Here is a 20,593-nt window from a genome sequence, read left to right as displayed (position 1 = left end):
TTTTAGATGGAGTCTCACTCTGTCACCCAGGCTAGAGTGCAGTGGCATGATCTTGGCTGACTGCAACCTCAATTTCCCAGGTTCAAGTGATTCTCCTGTCTCAGTCCTCCAGGTAAGCTGGGATTACAGGTGCGCCCTACCACACCCTGGCTAATTTTTGTATTTTTAGTAGAGATGGGGTTTTGTCATGTTGGCCAGGCTGGTCTCGAACTCTTGACCTCAGGTGATCCGCCCGCCTCAGCCTCCCAAAGTGCTGGGATTATAGGTGTGAACCACTGTGCCCCGCTGGGAATTTGCTGTTCAACAGGGAAAAGAGGCAGTGTATCTGCCAGGTAATCATGATGACAAGCACAAAACAGATTTCAATGTATTGAGTATGTGAGAGGACCAATACTAGTTTCCTTAGGTGTACTAATTTGAATTATTTTAACAACTTTAGAAAGTCAACATTATGATTTCTGTTTGAAAAGTGAGCAAACTGAGGCTCAGAGATGTTGCATGCCTTGCCTAAAGTCACACAGTTGGTATGTGGTTATGACAGCATTTATGGTCAGGTCTGTCTGCCTCCAATGCCTGGGTTTTTCCTCTAGGAGCTCCCTCTTAGCTGTCCCAGTGTTCCTCCACTAGAATTTTATATTCTTTAGTGAGACAATCTCCAGGCATTATCCTAGGTTGAATAAAATGCTCCATAAAGTTCTCCAGCTCAGATCTACAAATCAGTAGTTGTTTTGTAAAATAACTTCTTTCTCCAAGGACCTCAGTTTTGAGGAATGTGTGCCCTGGACGAAGAAACTGGCATTCTCGCTACTGGAAAGAAATAATTTTGTCTCTGTATTAATTTTCGGTATTCTGGTTTTAGACTTTTTTTTTCATGAGTTATGTTAGTTTTGACTCTTTTGACTAGAGCCTGACCATTCTTGGATGACCTACTAAATTCAAGTTTCTGAAATGACATACATGAGAGATAGTTTTATTGATTTTCTATGAATTTTCTTATATTTTTTCTTCTTACAAAAATGTCTCTCCAGGAGCAACACCAAAGAAAGACAAGCTGCTGCAAAGCTTCTCACTGCCTTTGTATATTATGCTAGCTCCTCTGCCTCAAACACTTGCCCTGCCTTCTCATCTGAAAAATCACTCTTCTTAAAATCCAGCTCAAATGCTACCAGTTCTTTTGCCAAATCATTCTGGAAGACCCTAGGGAAAGTCAATTTCTCGTTCTTTTAAACATTCGTATAATTTTGCATATACCACTCTCCTAGTCACTTGACACTCTACAGTAACTCCTGTATAATTCTACTTTCCCATCTAGCCTGTGAGCTACCCAATGGTGCCAAAGAACTCAGTCACCTTTGTGAACCTAGCTTCTTCTACTGAACCTGGCATAGGAAGAAAAATACTCAATAAACACTTGCAGAAATGACACCTAAAAACCACACAATCTTGTCTTTGAAAACTGTACTGTTCAGGAAGATCTAAGAAGATGACTACTTACTAGGGGGTCTTTTTATCCTTGAAGCTTGACTGAAATAATGGTTGTTGAACCAAGTTTGTTCTAAGTTCACTGAACTTGATTTATTAGCATTGAATTTCCTTTTTTAGCCTTTTTTTTTTTTTGCTTGTAATTGGCCTCTCCATGTTTAACACAACCCTCCACTTATAAAAATCATAGGATGCTTCATAGAACAGTGAGAAAAGCGGACCCTCGGGAAGTCAAGGGACTTACCAAAAATCACACAGCCAAGTGGGAGAGTTGAACTAGAACTTTGGTTCTATGGGCCTCTTTTTTATTCTTTCTAGTAGGTCAGGTTGCTCTGACAAAACAATAACCACTTTAATCTTCTTTATAGCTCTTTAACCTAATCAGAAGGCTTTCTTTAATAGTTGCAGAGGGCACCATACCACAGAAAAAGTTGTCACGAGGTTTGGTAACTTTCCAAGCAAAGTCGCTTATAAATTAAACGTTAAAAATATTGGCCCCATCCTGAGAATTGTGGTTTCCTTTTCTTAATGAAAAAAGCAATAAAATGCAAGTACACATCCATCTGGACATACAGGGTGTCAATAATAAAATAATGAGAGATGGCACTGACCATAATCTGTGTTTTCCGGCTCCCAACAATTTGATGGCCAAAAATAGGGCGTCTGTGGAATGAAAAGAAGTGGAACCCAGGTTAGACAAATAAAAAATTAGTGGAGTTTCTGGCTGGCGAACTGCATTTATCTTCCACAATTCTCTATTTGTTTGCTATATATTTTATAATACAGAACATGTTCCAAGAGAGACATTGTAAACTCTTTGTCTACATTTACTTTGCTGACCAATTGCTCAGCTTCTAAATATGTGTAGCAAGCAGGTATTTAACATGTCATTCCTTTGCTGTAATTTTGCACCAACTGACATAAAGGCAAAAAGGTCCGATTGTATCATTCAAACAAAAAGTACTCATCCACAGAGAGGACTGAAAGAGTATTATGTTCAGCAAGACTCAGGATGAAATATATTTAAATCTAACATTGTTTTCTATGACCCATGTATCTCAACACTGCTTTTGGTAGCTCCAAAAAGCTCAACGAACCGATAGACTCTTTCTCTGAGATCTGACAATGATTTGTCTGGCTCCATTAGTCATATAATGCGGTTCTCAGCATTGTCCAATGAGATTAAAGCAACTTTTTACTCTCACTTTTAAAGACATTTCCTAAATTCCTCTTGTAACTAATTTCTACCATTTAGTAGTGCAACAGGGTGACTCGAGTAAACAGTAACTTCATTATACATTTGAAACTAACTAAGAGTGTAACTGGATTGTTTGTAGCACAAACAATAAATGCTTGAGGAAACGGAGATCCCATTCTCCATGATGTGATGACTTCACGTTGCATCCCTGTATTAAAACACCTCATGTGTTTCATAAATATATACACCTATTATGTACCCACAAAATTAAAATAAAATATTTAAATTAAACAACCCACAAAAAAGAAATAAAATAAAACATTTCCTTACAAAGATACCTATTGCTCTAAAGTTTTAAACTACACAAATCAGAGATCTTTTTTTAAAGGAATAGTGTCTTAATTGAGTGATATAATCTATCATAGGCAGAATCCGGATTCTGTAGAATTCTAGAAACTGATTGACTAAACTACAAAGAAAATGTCTGACCGAGAAAAACTTTATTATTATCATTAACATTTATATTTTCTAAAAGGACGTTCCTAGCCCTGCTAGTTGAACACGCCTGGCTCCTGACCACAAGGAAACTTGAGGATCACCTGTCTCCTTATCAACCGCCAGTCCCTGGAATGATGAGGCCTGTAGGACTCACTGTAACAGTGATGACAAATATCAGAACTGTGGGCTTAATTCTCTCTGTTAGCTAATTATACTAACTGGCCATGTGCAATGAGAATATTTGGAGTCATCTCTGATTATCTGATCATTTTCCCCTCTAGAAGAGAGACTCTAAGGAGGGAAAATGGGTAGATAGGAAGAACTGTTTGAATCTCTAGAAAAGCCTTTCCAAACTGGCTCAGAGGCCCCCCAACCACCATCACCCAGGTATTTTGACTTACCCGCTGTTCTTTCTTGGAAATTATAGTAGTAAAATAAAGAAGGCTACTCATAGTAGTTTTGTGAACATGAGAACAAAATCATCATAGGAATTTTGAAGAAAGAAGAAAAGACTGAACGCTAGACAAAAGAAGATAGTAAGACTTTATATGGGTCACCCTCAGCACTCCAATCTCACTTCACTCCATGGGAGATGAAGCTTCGAGAATTTGATTTCTTAAAAATAAAATTGAATCAGGATTCTAGGGGAGCCATAGGGGTCAAAGTAGTTACAACTTTGCTTTCATGTAGGATGTTACTTGATGAGATGCTTCTTATGGAATGCGCAGTTCCCCAGAATGTTTCTATATTTTGGGGAGGATGTATGTGTATGTATCGGTGTGTGTGCAGGCATATCTATTTCTCTAAATTTAAAATACCTATTGTAGTCAGACCAGTCAGACATACACCTTTTTTCCATAAAAGGACAAAAAATATTCTCAACTGCATTCTTATACTTTTCTTCATTCTTCAACATTTATTTTTGTGAGAATTTAATGACAGTAAAATTAAAGCATAAAGCAATTTTTTCTTGTGATAATATGTGGAAATGCCACTAAACCAATGTTCTCCACTAATATTGGAATATTTTTTCTAAGAAGTAATGCTTTGATTTGTAGTAAAATGTAAGAGAACAACAAACTCATAGTTTTTTGGAATTTAAATACATACTTTTATAGTTCTACCATACATTAGGACATTTTAATGCATGAGTTTCTTGATTTTTTCAATATTGGCTTCCTTAGCTAGGATGAAAGTCATCCAAAACTGTTCAACTGTTGTTCAGTAACTGTTGGAGCATATACTAATATATTGAAAGTCACAAAAGAGAGCTAAAGAATCAGAGCAGATCTCAATGTCAATTAGCTAAGAGACGATATTAGACAATTGTGACCTTACAGTAAATTTAAAAAATTACATGATGAAGACATGTACTACAAATTTGAGACAAATATACAAACTGTCATGCCAGTGAAGTCAATATTTCTGTTTGTCTCAAACTAATGCTTTGAAGACTCTTCAATTTTTTTTGTTTGTTTGTTTTTGTTTTTAATTTTGAAACAGAGTCTCTCATTCTGTTACAAGGCTGCAGTGCAGTGGCGTGATCTCGGCTTATTGCAACCTTTGCCTCCCAGGTTCAAGTGATTCTCCTGCCTCAGCCTCCCAAGTACCTGGGATTACAAGCATGCACCACCACGCCCAGCTAATTTTTGTATATTTAGTAGAGACAGGGTTTCACCATGTTGGCCAGGATGGTGTCCATCTCTTGACCTCATGATCCACCTGCCTCGGCCTCCCAAAGTGCTGGGATCACAGGTGTGAGTCACTGTGCCTGGCCTAGATTCTTAATGATGGTCAGACTCTCAGTCATTCACTGGAGAATTTGTAAACACGGTATCCCAAGTTTTCTATTTGAATTTGTGATTTTAAAATATCCTTCTAAGGAGTTGAATTTCACTTCAGTGTAATAAAGAACTTTCACTGTTTGGAACCAACATAAAAATAGAAGTGAACACCTTGAATAATAATGTGTGTTCCATTATTAGAGCTCTTCCAATACAGACTGGTTAATGACTTGGTAGACATTATAGTAGAAATCCAGTTACCTCTGACTTTCCTGGTGTTTTTTAAAATCTTGGTTTTAGAATTCTAATATTATTAGATTTACAAATGTGTTGTATTTAGACACTATTTCAAATATGGATGCATCATTAAAATACGTAACATCTAATATTTAGCACTAATGTCATTTTAATGTGTGTATGTATAGATAATGTTTATTTTATATCTGCCTATCTGAGTACACTGAACTTGACAACTCTCTGTCTATCCCTAGCAGTTATGTAATTCATATGTCATTTGTACCCATTCCCTTGCTTTGTTCTAAAGCCCTTTTAAAAATTCCCTCCTTTTCTCCTGTGTGTACGGTGATCCTTTCTTTTACATGGCTTTTTTTTTTTTTTTTTTTTTTTTTTTTTGACAGAGTCTTACTCTGTCGCCCAATCTCGGCTCACTGCAACCTCTGCCTCCCAGGTTCAAGCTATTCTCCTGCCTCAGCCTCCTGAGTAGCTGGGATTACAGGCACAGGTACATGCCACCACACCCAGCTAATCCAGCTGATTTTTTTTTTTTCAGTAGAGATGGGGTTTCACCATGTTGGCCAGGCTGGGTCTTGAGCTCCTAACCTCAAGTGATCAGTCCGCCTTGGCTTCCCAAAGTGCTGGGATTATAGGTATGAGCCATTGTGCCCGGCCTCATGTGAGATTTTAGACCCATGAGCATGACTAAGACATGTAAACCTTGTCTGCCTACTACCTTTTCTCTGGGAATAGAGATTTCTTTAAAAATCAGGAAGCATTAATCACATATAAACAATTTATTTGCCGATCACCAATAATTCCTAGTTGTTAAAAATTTAACTTTGGGACCACAAGTTACTTTAATAATATGCTATTTTAAGCTACCATTAGTGTAAGTTTAGCTGTATAAAGCATAAAGCTCCATTAATGTAAAGCTTTTGCAAGTTAAGTAATTTAACTAAGTGCTTGATAACAGGTCAGTATCACAGTTTCAGAAGACAGCTATATTTCCTTCCAGCTCTTAAGTGCAAAACTGTCCTACAATTATTTGCCTTGGGAGAACTGAGTCCTAAGGAAGGAGCAGTGAGACTGTTCTATGAGGACAATAATATTTAAAATGATTTTTTAAAGCAAATGATTAAAGTGATTTTTAAAGAATATTTCCTCTTTGTTCTCGGTTTTCCCAAATTTTAGGTACTGCGATTACTAATCAGTCATTTATGTAGACATAGAGCATTTAATAATATTTAGGCAAGTGAGAAGAAGGCTCTAAAGTCTGAAAGTTGGACCATGGGGAGAACCCTCCAGCAAATACCTGTTGGAAATGGGTTAGAGTTTGACATCTGGCATTTTATGTGCCTTAATTTTACAGTCTAGAATCTGCTAGTCAGTTATTAATGAGCCATAATGTCTACTGAAATGTAGAATACACTTTAGGTAAATCAATGTGAACTCAAGTGTCAAATATACTTACAATGACTGAAATTAGAGTCCACAGTCATTGCCTGAAAGAATAATTGCATCTGTGTCATTTGCAAATGACCTCGAATGACTCTTATCAGTTTGCAAGTTATCTGAGGTGTCCTGTTGCAGTTGAGTGCACACACACAATATATCATCATGTCAGTCTTCACAGACTTGTAGAAGAGCCTGGATGCCAAGAGTTCATATAATTAGCTGAATCCTCTCTGGAGCTTCAGACAGTCCCATTAACATTTACTTGGGCTGAAGATGGTCTGGATCACAGGCAAGGGTCAGACAGAGGAAGACTCTCCGGTCTTCCCAAATGTCATTAAGTCACTGTCTGAATTTCCCTTAAGCTTTTCATATAAAATAGAACTTCAGTCATCACACAATTTAGCTTTCACACATCATCTTGACTAAGCATACTTTATCTTTCTCTGTGTTTATTGCTTTTCATGTCTTTAGTTTAACGTTAATCAGTTTCTAACTAGCCTAAGTCAAAGTAAAATAAGTCATAGTTTTTAAAAGTTCTATTCAAAAGAAACCTAATGAACAAACGAAATGCAGGCTTCTAGTTTACTGTTAAAGAACGTTTCTATTAAACTTACTTGAAACCGGTAAAAGGTGCCATCATCCTTGAGTGTGAGGACATGATCTGAGATTGGAAAGAAGTAGCCATGGGCAGCCATTAACGTTCCCAAATGGAGCGCCTCCACTGTTTTATGAAAACAAACAAAGAACATAAAAAATCCTTTTAAATGTACTCATTTATAGGAATGTAACGTTTTTGTGTGGTTCCTTTTGTCAGATACAGTAAGTTCCTCTTCAAAGATTTAATTTCTGACTTCCTTGTTCTTTGTTCTTGAGATCAACTTCCTTGTCCCTTCTCCTAAGCTATCTACTCTGTAAACAACTTCTCCTACCTGTCCCAGTCTGTAACTCACATCTCTTCCTTATTTGGAAAGAGCCCTCTTTTACTCCTGGCTACCCATTCTGCAAACTGCCCCTCCCACTGAAACAGCTCTTCCCGCTGAAACTATGCTTTCCGACTTTGCCGTGCCCTGACATGCTCAAACATGCCTTGTACCATAACGGACAGCCTCTCCCTTCCCACCTAATTAGCCATATTCAATTTTAGACAGTAGCCAATTGGGTTAGTTTAGATTGTGCAGTACAACTCCAGCCAATGGGGACAGGACACAGGAGCAGGGACTAACAGCATTAGGGATAAAAACCCCTTCCCTCCTTTGTTCGGTGTGCTCTCGCAGCAGCCAGAAGTGCGAGCAGCACCCTTCTGCAGAAGTAAATTTGCCTTGCTGAGAAATCCTTTGTTTGAGTGCTTGTTTTCCTTGTGACTCTGAGTTCTTGTTTCTAACACTTTAGAGCACATTCTTGGCATTCTGAAAACCTGACTTTGTGCTTTTACTTCTTTTTTCAGCTCTTTCATGCAAGATACTAACATGGTTCTAGTTCCTGGTAGCAAGTGCCAAACCAACCTCATCCCATGACAACCAGCCCATGAGAAGATAAAGTTAAGAGATGTTAAAATGGGGAGGCTCTTCTGAATCTGTAGAATCTGTCTCCCTCATTTTATAGACGTGTGTTGGCCCTGTGTTAATGTTCTCTCACAGGCAGTTGCATTTTGTCACTTATATATCACTTTAAACTTTTAAAAGTTTTCAATTGCATCACCTCCATTCTCCATATCATAGCTATCTAGTACCATCAGTAATGTTTCTAATGATATGGACCATTATTTTGTGATGCTAACAGGGAATATTAAGGCATCAAGGACCACCTCTACTACACTATTGAATCTACAGACTGGTGGTTGTAAAGATTGTTCTAGCTTTTACTATTCTATACAGTGTTCTAAATATGGAGTGGGATAGAGTGGGAAGAGATTTATTGGACAATGGAAACATATAGTCTGAAAGTAAGGCTATAATACTCATACTGTCTATAGCCACCAACAATTTCTTCCAACAAAAGGGTTAATAAAATTTGGTCAATATTTACTACTGCATTTGTGCAGAGATGACATAAAGTTTTCTAACTTAAAGGCTATAAAATATGAAACTATGCAAAATAGTTTTCTACCCCAACATAAAAATATATGTACAGTTGTCCCTTGGTATCCTCAGGGGATTGGTTTGAGGACCTTCATAGATACCAAACATCAAGGATGCTCAAGCTCTCCAGTTTGCCCTCCCACATCTGTGGATTTTTGATCATGGGTGGTTGAATCCACAGATGTGGAAGTCATAAAAGAGAGGGTCTACTGTATTTAGAAAATATCAAAAAAGTTAGATTTAGTTATCTGTTTATGTATCTTTATGTACAATTCATTTATAAATTTACTTCTGTTTCTTAGTCAAGAAGCTAGGATTCTTAGAGCAGTTCCAGGATGACATGGATCTATCTATATCTCTGGTCATCAACCATGGGGAGTTTTTACACCTCAGTAAGAACTGAGTAACTAAGCAGCTAGCTATGGTACAGCAAAGCATAAGAATCCCATCCTTCTACCCCTCGCACCTACATAAATAAATAACTTGTTGTTAAATTTTTATCTATTGTGGGGTACTATGATGCCCCTTGAAATTGTTATCTAGCATTTTGCAAACATTTCAATTGATAACTTCTACCTCTGATCTCTCCCTGCATTGTTCTTGCTGATAATAAAGAACAACTGCCAATTATTCTTCATTCTTTGCCCTGGCTTTGGAAGACTGTTACTAAGTGATCCAGCCATCATCTCCAAACTCCCAATCAAGTCTCTCTGTATAGAATGTTGTTTTTCTACAGAGGAGCATTTTTTCATCAATTGTGTGTGTGTGTGTGTGTGTGTGTGTGTGTGTGTGTGTGTATTTTCATCATTTCCACATCCTTTCAGTTCAAAGTCAAGGCCTTCTCAAAGCACGCATTGCTCAAAGCATGCCTACCTATCCTTGTTAAAATTTTGGTGCCAGGGTGTCATTATGGAAAGAACAAGAACTTTGGAGACACCCACTGTCTTCTGTTACTTTCATTCTCTGTGCCTCCCCCATCTATTAATAAAGGTCATAAACCCAACTGGCAGGATTGATGTGAGAATGACATAAGCCCACTTGTAATGAAATTGGAATCGTGCTTCCAGTCTAGTAGATACTCTGTATATGGTAGCTACTGCGCTTCATTATTTACACACAAAATAATTTTTATTTTTCTACAAACCACTTTCAGAGAATCTACTTCCATACATTTGCACATTTCATGTACTGAAATATTACTCTGTACCCTTATAAATATGTAACAAAAGTTTTAAAAAGCTAGGCTGAGTGAGGGAACCTGACAGTCCTAAACAGCCATGTTCATCAACATCACCTTATTCTTTTTTTTTTTTTTGACTGCCTGTAAAATTAAAATGATAAGAGGATCTATAAGGACAGTTGGCCCATAACAAATGAGCAGGTGCTTATAGTTCTGGTTAAATTCTGAGTCCCTAAGTACCCCTGCGGATGACTGAAGAACAAGCCATCCCAAAATACCCCAGATTGTTTCAAGTTGAAAACCCTGGAGAAAATGTAGTTTCAGAAAGGGCTAGCTGGCCTATATGCAGCAAGCCATAAAGATTCCTCTGGAAGGGGTATCTTCCCTTTGCCAGGGCAAGAAAATAGCTCTTATCACCAGGGACTGGGAGTTGGGGGCTGCGATGAACCTGAATAAAGGGCTGGGTGCGATGGCTCATGCCTGTAATCCTAGCACTTTGGGAGGCCAAGGTGGATGGATCACTTGAGGCCAGGAGTTCAAGACCACCCTGGCCAACCTGGCGAACCCTGTCTCTACTAAAAAAAAATAAAAAAATAAAAAAATTAGCTGGGCATGGTGGCAGGTGTCTGTAATCCCAGCTACTTGGGAGGCTGAGGCATGAGAATCACTTGAATTTGGGAGGCGGAGGTTGTAATTAGTGGAGATCACACCACTGCACTCCAGTCTGGGCAACAGAGCAACACTGTCTCAAAAAATAAAATAAAATAGAATAAAATAAAATAAAATTTAAAAAATTAAAATTAAGAAACTTAATCAAGTAACCCTTACTTTCCATTAGTTTTATACCCCCATATATCCCCTAGTGATTCTGCTAGAAAATTTACTGCCTTCAGCCAGATTTTGTTTGTTCTGTCATTTTTTTCTTAAATTTATTATTCTTTGTCTAAAAAGTATAGAAGTGTCTTGCTTTGGTCATTTCTTCAGACTTCACTCTCTTATGAAGATCCCCATGTGCGCGTAAAACTAATAAAATGTGTATGCTTTTCTCTATTAATCTGCCTGGTGTCCATTTGGTCTCCAGATCCACAGAAGAGCTTAGGGTAGTTGCAGGTGATCTCTGACTTCCTTACACCTGTCCAGTAATATGGGGTGGAGCAACATGTAACATCCTTTGCAGGTCTTCAAAGTCAGGTGGCCCATCTGTCTTCGTATAGCCATCTTTATTATTTTAGTCCCAACAGTCTGTGGTCTGGGAAGATAGTGTTAGCACACTTTCCCGGAAGAGAAATTAAGTTGTAGCGCATAAGGAAATCTGCAGAGTATAGATGCAAGAAGGGAAAACTGAGATGCCCAGGAAGATAGACAGTAAGAGGAGCTTCTGAGTTCTAAGCATAGGAAAGAGTGTGACTAAAACCAAGCCAAGAAACAACAAAAAGCAATTGGGTGTTCAAGTATTGATGAGGATTAGAAAAATAGAGTGAAAGTAAATATAGAGATGCTACAAAAAAGAAAAACAGAAGTGAATGATCATAAGACTATTCTTGGCTCCTGCATCTCGTTAACTACTAATTTACAAGTTATATACTTCTAGAGTGCGAAGTGTATGTTGACAGGTTCTTCTTCATGTAATACTACCATAATGAGGCATTAATAAATGCTTGCAAATGAGAGTGAGTGAATTAGTAAAATTCCCCTTCCTTTTTTGAGGTACAGTATTTTGGTTTGATTTGATGATATGCATTCTCATTTTACTCCTCTTCTGAGTGATACTTACGTTCCATAACTTTATGATTAAGGAAAATCTGTTTTGATACTTTTGCACCATGTCACGAATTTAGTAGAAATATACTGGTGGTGATACAGGTAAGAACTAAATTTAATTTCTATATGAGTCACACATATTTCATATGTCAAGGTGAAATCAAACCTTCTGACTTAATGGTTAAGAGGATTGACCTTCTAACAATGCTTACAAATGATTCTAAGATTTTTGGTCAAATAATCATCTAGAGGTACTGAAATAATGATAGATAGTTTGTGTTCATTACAGGATCTCCAGAAAATACAGCTCCAGAGCAGGATAAATGCCTAGATGAAAAACCAGAAAGTTGGGGTGAATTTTTGCTTCATTTAGGATGACAAGTTTAGCACTCAGCATATCCATGGCAAAAGTAGCAAGTGAATCAATATTTGCTGAATCAATGGAAGAAGGACATTTATGAGTAAATGACACATCAAGAATATTAAAATCCTAACATGCACAGAAAAACACCAGACTAATTATTGTGTCTGATAAGCTGTTGAGGTGGGGCTATTGTAGCTATTTTGTTGTGAGAAAAGATAATAGTGATATTAACATGATAAATGCCAGTAAGAGGTCTCAGAGTGGACTTGGGGCAGTATTCTCAAGAGAGACTTGTTTATTGTCACAGGCAAACATGGCGCCACACTTCCCTGTGGTCCCACTGCTCCTAAACCTTAGCACCATCTTAATCTAATAAGAATCCATAACAATCTTGGAACAAAATGTTGAAAGAGTTTAATGAGTAATCTATCAAGATCACTCTCCCAGTAACAGCACACCAGATGGCTCAGCAGCATCACGCTTCGCGGCAAAATAATCGCTAATTAATCTTCTCGTACATGTGTCATTCTCTTCACCCACACAGCTAAAGTTCAGCGATAAACCTACCAAAAAATTCCAGTTTGTTTTTCTGTTTGGATATTCAAGCCATCAGCAAACTGAGAAACAAAAATCAATCTCCAAACACCTCTGATTAGGTGAACAGCCTAGAAGAGCTGTGTTAAGCCTGATGCCATCACAGGATGAGTTCACCCCAAACTCTAACGGAATGGTATTATCAGCATCCTCTGAGAGCGAAGAGAATTCTCCACAGCATAATTTGCTTTTGACCACAACGACTTCAAAATGTTAACAGGATGAAAACCATAGTATAAAAGAGGCTTGAGGAACTCCAGTGGCGCAATCGGTTAGCGCACAGTACTTATAAAAGAGGCTTGAGTACTTGAGTGTAAAGTACTCTAAGTTTACAATGTAATTTTAAAACTTACTAATGTTTTTCTTACCCAGAGGCTCAGCTTCTTGCAGCCTCCTCTTCTTCTAAATACAGCTCATAATTTTGAAATGATTAATAATAAAATGCCTCTGAGTCAAGAAAATGATAATTTAAAAACTTCATTGAATCCTATATTTTCTCACTATCATGATATTTACTTGTATTTATGTGCATGTATTAAAATTTTTTTCATTTCCAACACCGTATAAGTACGATTAGTGTGTGGGGAGAAATATTTTAAAAGAAAATCTAAAGAGAAAAAAGACAGCAACTGATTCTATTTAGGAAACAGAGATGCTAAAATGAAGACAAAGGTAAGTTACTTAATGATAAAATAACAGGCATTCATCAGGATAATTCTGAGCCATAAAAAGAAGATATGTTAGACTTGTCATTTTCTGTTTAAGAAGACATGGACGTGGTCATTCTAGAAATCCTTCAATATATTATGCTTTATTTTTTAGAACTGGCATTTGGAAAGGTAAGATTAGTCATGTAGAAGAATCTCATATGCAGAACATTTTATTCTCTGGCAAAACCAAATAAAAATGGACTATTACCATATTTAGAAATTTCTGAAGTTAAGTTTATTTTCTCAATAGTAGGAGTCAGTGAAAAAAGTATCTGGGCTTTCATCTTTTAAAAAAAAACATCATTTGCATGTAAGAAAAATCAAGTGCCACTTTCTCAACAGCAACCATAATTTGGGATATAGAAGTGAATAATAAGGTGACATAGAATAGATAAGCTAAAATAGATTCTCTTTGGGAGAAAGAAAAACAGAGTCATAATTTATATCAACATTGAGGAATGCAAAAGGAAATTAATATAAGTAAATTCTATTTCCAAAAAAGGAGCAGAGTACAAAGGTTATGCCAAGCCCCGCCTAGGTTCACATCCTGGGTCCCTCATTTGCTGACTGTGTGACTTGAGCAAGAGACTTGGATTCTCTGGGCCTTGGTGTCCTCATCTGTAAGAAGAAGTTGATAAAATACTAATGCCAAAGATTAGTGGTAAGGATCCATTGCGATATGTGCAATGCACTTAAAACACAGTCTGCCACACAGACACGCTCCTGAGATGAGAATTATCATCAGCTGATGCTTATGAAGCGTCATATTCAGGAGCACTTAATCTAGTTTAAGGGGCGATGGGAAACATGAGTAGCTAGTGTTGCTCTGGGCTTCCCAGTCATGTTAAACACTTCCAATTCAACTCTATTTTAAACGCCCCAGGTGATCAAACCAGAGTCTTGTGTGTGCTGAAGTTCAGTCTGCCCTGGAACACGCCTACGTTTTTCCTACAGCAAAGAACACTAACAAAATCCCAAAAAGGAGTATCACAGGTATAGCCGCAGGTTTCCAAAGGCAGCATGCTCCGCATACTAGGTTTGCAAAACCATACCGCAAAGATCAGATGCCAATGAGAGATCAGCCTGCTTTAGAGGAGGATTGATGTGAGGACACCCTGAACCTGACAGTAGAAGAATAACAGGGACAGAGAGAGCACGGGGACAGCAATCAGAATGGAGGTGAATTCTTAGGGAAGCATAATATTTGCCTAGGACTAAAAAAAGAAAATCGACATTAAAATAACAAAGCAATTGGCAGTGAAAGCAACAGATAATAAAAAAACCAATGATCTTTACACACACAGAGTAGACCAGTCTAGCTGCCTAATGGCACTTACGACATCTTAGGCATTCTTCATGTATGAAAAATCATGCTGAAATTGGAAAAAATGATCCATGTAATACTGGTGTGAATAACTGGTTTCAGATCTACATTACACAGCCTATATGATATTAGCATGTTCATTCCCCAGATTTAGATAGTTAGTTCCATCAGCCAATCCTTTAACAAGATTCTGTTATGTTATATATATAGTTATATATGAAATATAAGTATATAACATATTATAGTATATAATATAATATATAATAATATAATATATACTATAATATGTTATATAAAAACATAATTATATTATATAAATATATAAGCATATATGTAAAATATATATACTATATGTACTAATATATATTATATACTTATATCTATATATATGGGTTAGGTGCATAGAATAGTATTCAGATGAGATAAAAATTATGCTTACTTCATCTAAGTACAGTGTGAGGAAGCCATCACAATCGCACAAGCCAGGGCAATAATAAATTACAGTGGAAAACAACATTCCATCTAAAATTCAGTATACATTCTGCAAAATTTCCGTTAGTGAATGTGGCTGAACGAGCTAGAAGAAAGTAGGACACTAAATTAACTTTGTAATAGGCAGAGGAGTTTCTGCAGCATGAGTTTCTTCGAATCAGAGAGAGCACACGCTGCCCAACAAGCACATGTGGGAATTGTGGAAAAAAAAAGGCTCAACTGCAAGTCATGGGACTTAAATTCTAATCCTAGTGTCTGTAACTGCATGTCAGGAGTAAGTCACTTCCTTTCTTTTCTTGTTTTTTTTTTTTTTTTTTTTTTTTTTTTTGAGACGGAGTCTCACTTTGTCACTAGTCTGGAGTGCAGTGGTGTGATATCAGCTATCAGCTCACTGTAACCTCTGCCTTCCAGGTTCAAGCAATTCTCCTGCCGCAGCCTCTCGAGTAGCTGGGACTACAGGCGTGCATCACCACGCCCAGCTAATGTTCGTATTTTAGTAGAAACAGGGTTTCACTATGTTGGCCAGGATGGTCTCGATCTCTTGACCTCATGATCCACCTGTCTCGGCCTCCAAAAGTGTTGGGATTACAGGTGTGTGCCACCGTGTCCAGACAAGTCACTTCCTTTCTTAGAGTTGGCATCTGTAAATGCAGGGGGGATCACTAAAGACTTTTTAACTCTAAGTCCATGACAAGATGTGCAGTCAAAACACTAGCTAGAAGTTGTGGCAGAGCAGCCGCCATCCTTATTTTGCCTCCTTGTGTCAAAGGGAAATGGATTTTTCTTTATTTGTCAGACATTCTTGCCATTGCCCATGTCCCAATACTCTAACACAAAAGAGAAAAATAGCCCAATATGACACATAAGAGCAGATTTTAATTTCAGTTGCTTATAACTCAATCCTGATGATTCTCAAGGGTTGCTATAGCATAGAGTTGTGTGTGCACCGAGCAAATGAATGCTCATTCCAAACACGCTGGTTTTATGCGTGCGTTCTATTTATACATTTTCAAAAACTAGTTGTAAAAATGTACACATGCCTTGGGATCAGCCAATAACACATCCCATGTGTCAAAATATCCTGAATGCATTTTGTTTGAAAATCAAATGTCATTCCTAAGGAATAAGCAACATATTATTTTCGTAATACCTGTTAATGGTATCTCTTTCAAAAATCACTATTCCTTAATATTTGAACCATAATAAATAAGTCTAATTTCAAAGCCATAGCCTTGGTCACTGAAACAGTCACAGTTTTCATGAAATTTCAAAACAAAACCAATGGAATGCACTTTTATCTGTATTTTGCATAAACAAATGCTTGAACTGAGTGAAGCCTGTAGGACGTCAGGACTGATGTTTGCAACTTTTGAATAATCTTCACGGCATTGTATCATTAAAAAAATTCTAGTTTACATAGGCATATGTATTTATCAATTTTTATTTTTTAAGTCTCTGTGTGTATATGTTGGTGTATGTGTTTTAGTAACTAAAATAGTCTAAAAATAAGTAACTTCTAGGAATATCTAAAATCTAATACACAAGCATTCCATGGACCGAGTGAATACAGACTATCTTTCTCAAAATTAGTTTGGAAACTAGATATGGGTAAATTTGCTAAATAAGTTATATTTAAACTTTTTTTTTCTGTTTGCTGTTTTAAAACCAGCACAATCTTTCTTCAACAATTTGATTTTTAAATACCACAATTAAAATTATAACTACTGCCTAACAATAACAACGAGGCAGGTTCAGAATCCATAATGAGTAAATTCAGATGAGCTATTAAAAGTATTAACAACTCCCCCCAAAAATCCCCCTTCTTTTTTTCACCATTCTGCTTGCCAATTTCACTATTTTGTGTAATGAGCCAGAATTTAAATGTCAGATGTTTTTAAAGAATTAAAATCAGGCTAGGCGTGGTGACTTACACCTGTAATTCCAGCATTTTGGGAGGCCAAGTTAAGAGGATTGCTTGAGACTAGGAGTTCAAGACCAGCCTGGACAACATAGTGAGACTCCATCTCTACAAAAAGTTTATTTAAAAATCGGTAGGGCATGGTGGTGGACGCCTGTGGTCCCAGGTACTTGGGAGGCTGAGGTGGGAGAATTGCTTGAGCCCAGGAATTTGAGGTTGTCGTTAGCCATGATCATGCCACTGCACTGGGTGACAGAGCAAGACCCCCTCTTTAAAAAACAAAAATTATAAACAGAATTAAAATCAATTAGCCTCTCAGAAAATATGGTTTCATAAGGTTCTGTTAATAAAGTACGTAGTGAGACAGCTTTATTTCGAGAATTCAAATAATTTCTAGGGGAGGTGGGGGACTGGGGCAGGCTGGTCAATGGGTATGAAATTATACTTAGGCAGGAAGAATAACTTTTGGTGTTCTATTACACAGTAGGGTGACTATAGCAAATAACAATGTAGTGTATATTTCAGGATAGCTAGAAGAGGAGATTTTGAATGTTGTTACCACAAAGACAAGATAAATGTTTAAAGTGATGGATATGGTAATTGCCCTGATTTGTTCATTATATTATATATACATGCATTGAAACATCACATCATACCTTATAAATATATAGAATTATTATGTGCCAATTATAAATAAGAAAAGAAATTCTAGATGCGCTAGGTGATATTAACGAGAAGAAATGGCTAGAGCCTCAGTGGAGCAGTAATCTTGGTGGACAACACATACATGCCCCCTGGTGGAGAGAGTACTGCATTATATGGGGTAATGGTCATGAGCCTGGCCTTTGAGCCGACTGCCCTGGCCCCACTGCATCTTAGCAGTTCTTTACTCTTCAATATTCCAGTTTTTACCATTTTCATTCTGTAATAAACTTTCCTGTAAATGTGATCGTCATTCTTAGAACACGAATCTTCAGATTGGCTTCTTTCCTAAATTCCTATATTGTATTCTGAACAGCCTTTGTGACATCTCCGCATGAATATTGAATAAACATCTCAAATTCATCATGTCAAAATGCAATTGTTGGCTTTCCTCTGAACCCCACTCTTCTCACAGTCCTCCTCATCTGTGTTAATATCAGTGACTTTCATTCCACTGCTCGGACCAAAAAGCTTGGATCGTCTTTGATGTCTTTCTCCCATTCACCGACTCCAGTTCAGAAGCACATTCTGATGATCCTGCTTTGCTATCTGTTCTTAGAATCTGCCCACTTATCAGCCACCCACCTCCACCACCTCCACCACCCCAGTCCAACCTTGTATCATCCTGTGGCTGAGTCACTGCAACAACATTCAAACTAATTTCATCCACACTTTGCCCTTTGCTATGTATGATGATTATCTTAAAACATACATTAGATCATGTCCTTCCTCTGAAAGCCCTCAACAATTTTCCCTATTTCTCATGATAGAAATAAAATTCCTTGTCATAGGCTTACACGATCTTATATGATCTGGCCACCCCAGTTACTTCTCTGTCTTCCTTTCCTATTTCCTTGCCCATCTTTACACATCCTCCTCTAGTTCACAGACCTCCTTGTTGCTCCTCGAACATACTAAGCATGTGTAGGCGTTGGGTTTTGCCAGTCTCTCTGCCTGGAATGCTCAGAACCCTTCCTCCAGAGAGCAGAACACCCCACTTCCTTCCTTCAGTTGGATTCTAGCCAAAGTCACCACATCAGAGACACCAGCCCGGACTACACTGGTGTAGATGTGCGGTAAAAGACCGTATATCTTTTATTCGGCTTTCATAAAGACCATTTTTCTTTAGTACTCATAACCACTTACCATATATAACATATTTACCTATTTTTTATTGATTATTATCTTGTCTAGTGAATATTTTAAGCTCTAGGTAAGTATGGACATTTTTGTTTGTTTGCTTGGTTGGTTTCAGTCGTTTGTTTGCTTGGTCTGCTCTTTGACCATGACTTAATTTCTGAGATATTACAACCAACTAAAAAACACGACAGCGGAAAAGGATAAAAGGATCTTACATTATTTCATGGCACAAATTCTTAGAAATAAAATAGGGGAGCCAACAGATGCACATATTTTTCAAGTGTTGCTATTTTATTTATTTATTTATTTATTTATTTATTTATTTATTTATTGCAATGGAGTCTGTGTTGTCCAGGCTGGAGTGCATTGGCACAATCTTGGCTCACTGCAACCTTCCCCTCCCTGGTTCAAGTGATTCTCTGACCTCAGCCTCCTGAGTAGCTAGGATTACAGGCATGTGCCACCACTCCTGGCTACTTTTCTATTTTAGTAGAGACTGGGTTCCACCATGTTGGCCAGGCTGGTCTCAAACTCCTGACCTCAGGTGATCCGCCTGCCTCAGCCTCCCAAAGTGCTGGGATTACAGGCACAAGCCACCGTGCCCAGTCTATGTATGTCTATGTTATTTAAATGTAATATTGTTCCATCTCCAGATGGTATTATTAGCAATAATACATCTATATGTACAATATACAAATATATTTTATATATATAATTTAAATTCTCACCAAAAGGTATAAATGTGTTAGTATCCCTGTAAAGCAGCTAACCACCTGGCATTATTATTTATTTCCTCATTCTTCATTTGCTGGGAAGAAATGGTATTTTGCTTTAATTTGACTTAACTGGAGTTATATTATATTGAATTTTAGCTAAAGTGCACAGCCTTTTAATACACACCATGAGTGAAAGAAAAGACATTTAAAGTTGACAGGGAAGGTTTCACAAAAGGGTAGGTTAGACTAGGAATGGAAGGATTTTAGACTGTTGGTCAAGAGGGAGGTCCTTCAATTTCTCCCCAATTCTCCTAAAATGCTCTTTTCTTATTTTCTCACCTTTCAATTTTGATTTGTTTCCTAGGCTTATCTTATGTAATTAATTAATAAAATGCATTCCCTTTTATTTTCAAATTCTTTGCGCCATTATTTACTCATATCAGGTTTTATTAATTTATCCTATCAGACTTCATTTCTTCAGCCATTCATCCGTCATCCATCCACCCATCTGTTATCCATCTATCAGATAATTATTCACTGTCTGCTTGGTTTTAGGTGCTTAATTACAAGCCACGGATATAAAAGTGAAGATGACACTCTCCCTCCCTCTACCCTCAAGAGACTCACAATGCTGTGGAGTATCCCGTCTTTAAAGAGCCAATGATGGGCCGGGTGCGGTGGCTCATGCCTGTAATCACAGCATTTTGGGAGGCCAAGGTGGGTGGATCACCTGAGGTCAGGAGTTTGGGACCAGCCTGGCCAACGTGGTGAAACCTCATCTGTAGTAAAATACAAAATTAGCTGGGCATGGTGGTGCACACCTGTAGTACCAGCTGCTTGGGAGGCTGGGGCAGGAGAATGGCTTGAACCCGGGAGACGGAGGTTACAGTGAGCCAAGATCCAGCCGCTGCACTTCAGACTGGGCAACAGAACAAGACTCTGCCTCAAAAAAAAAAAAAA

General features: G+C 37.7%; 1 protein-coding gene across 5 annotated transcripts in view; it reads right to left on the bottom strand.

Moving 5' to 3' along the window:
• Positions 1-20,593, bottom strand: part of RGS7 (regulator of G protein signaling 7) — a 583,411-nt gene that overhangs the window by 147,568 nt on the left and 415,250 nt on the right. For all 5 annotated transcript variants that reach the window (XM_017847811.1, XM_017847810.1, XM_017847812.1 and 2 more), the window contains exons 4-5: positions 7,269-7,375; positions 2,094-2,145 (exon numbers count right to left, since the gene is read on the bottom strand). In XM_017847811.1, the coding sequence (XP_017703300.1) occupies positions 2,094-2,145; positions 7,269-7,375 (159 nt within the window). The remainder of the gene's footprint in view (positions 1-2,093; positions 2,146-7,268; positions 7,376-20,593) is intronic.

This window comes from Rhinopithecus bieti, unplaced genomic scaffold (assembly GCF_001698545.2).
Source record: "Rhinopithecus bieti isolate Rb0 unplaced genomic scaffold, ASM169854v2 scaffold_28016, whole genome shotgun sequence".
In the NCBI taxonomy this organism is placed as follows: Eukaryota; Metazoa; Chordata; class Mammalia; order Primates; family Cercopithecidae; genus Rhinopithecus; species Rhinopithecus bieti.
Note: the sequence above shows the minus strand (reverse complement) of the source record. Positions and strands in the feature narration are given on the sequence as shown.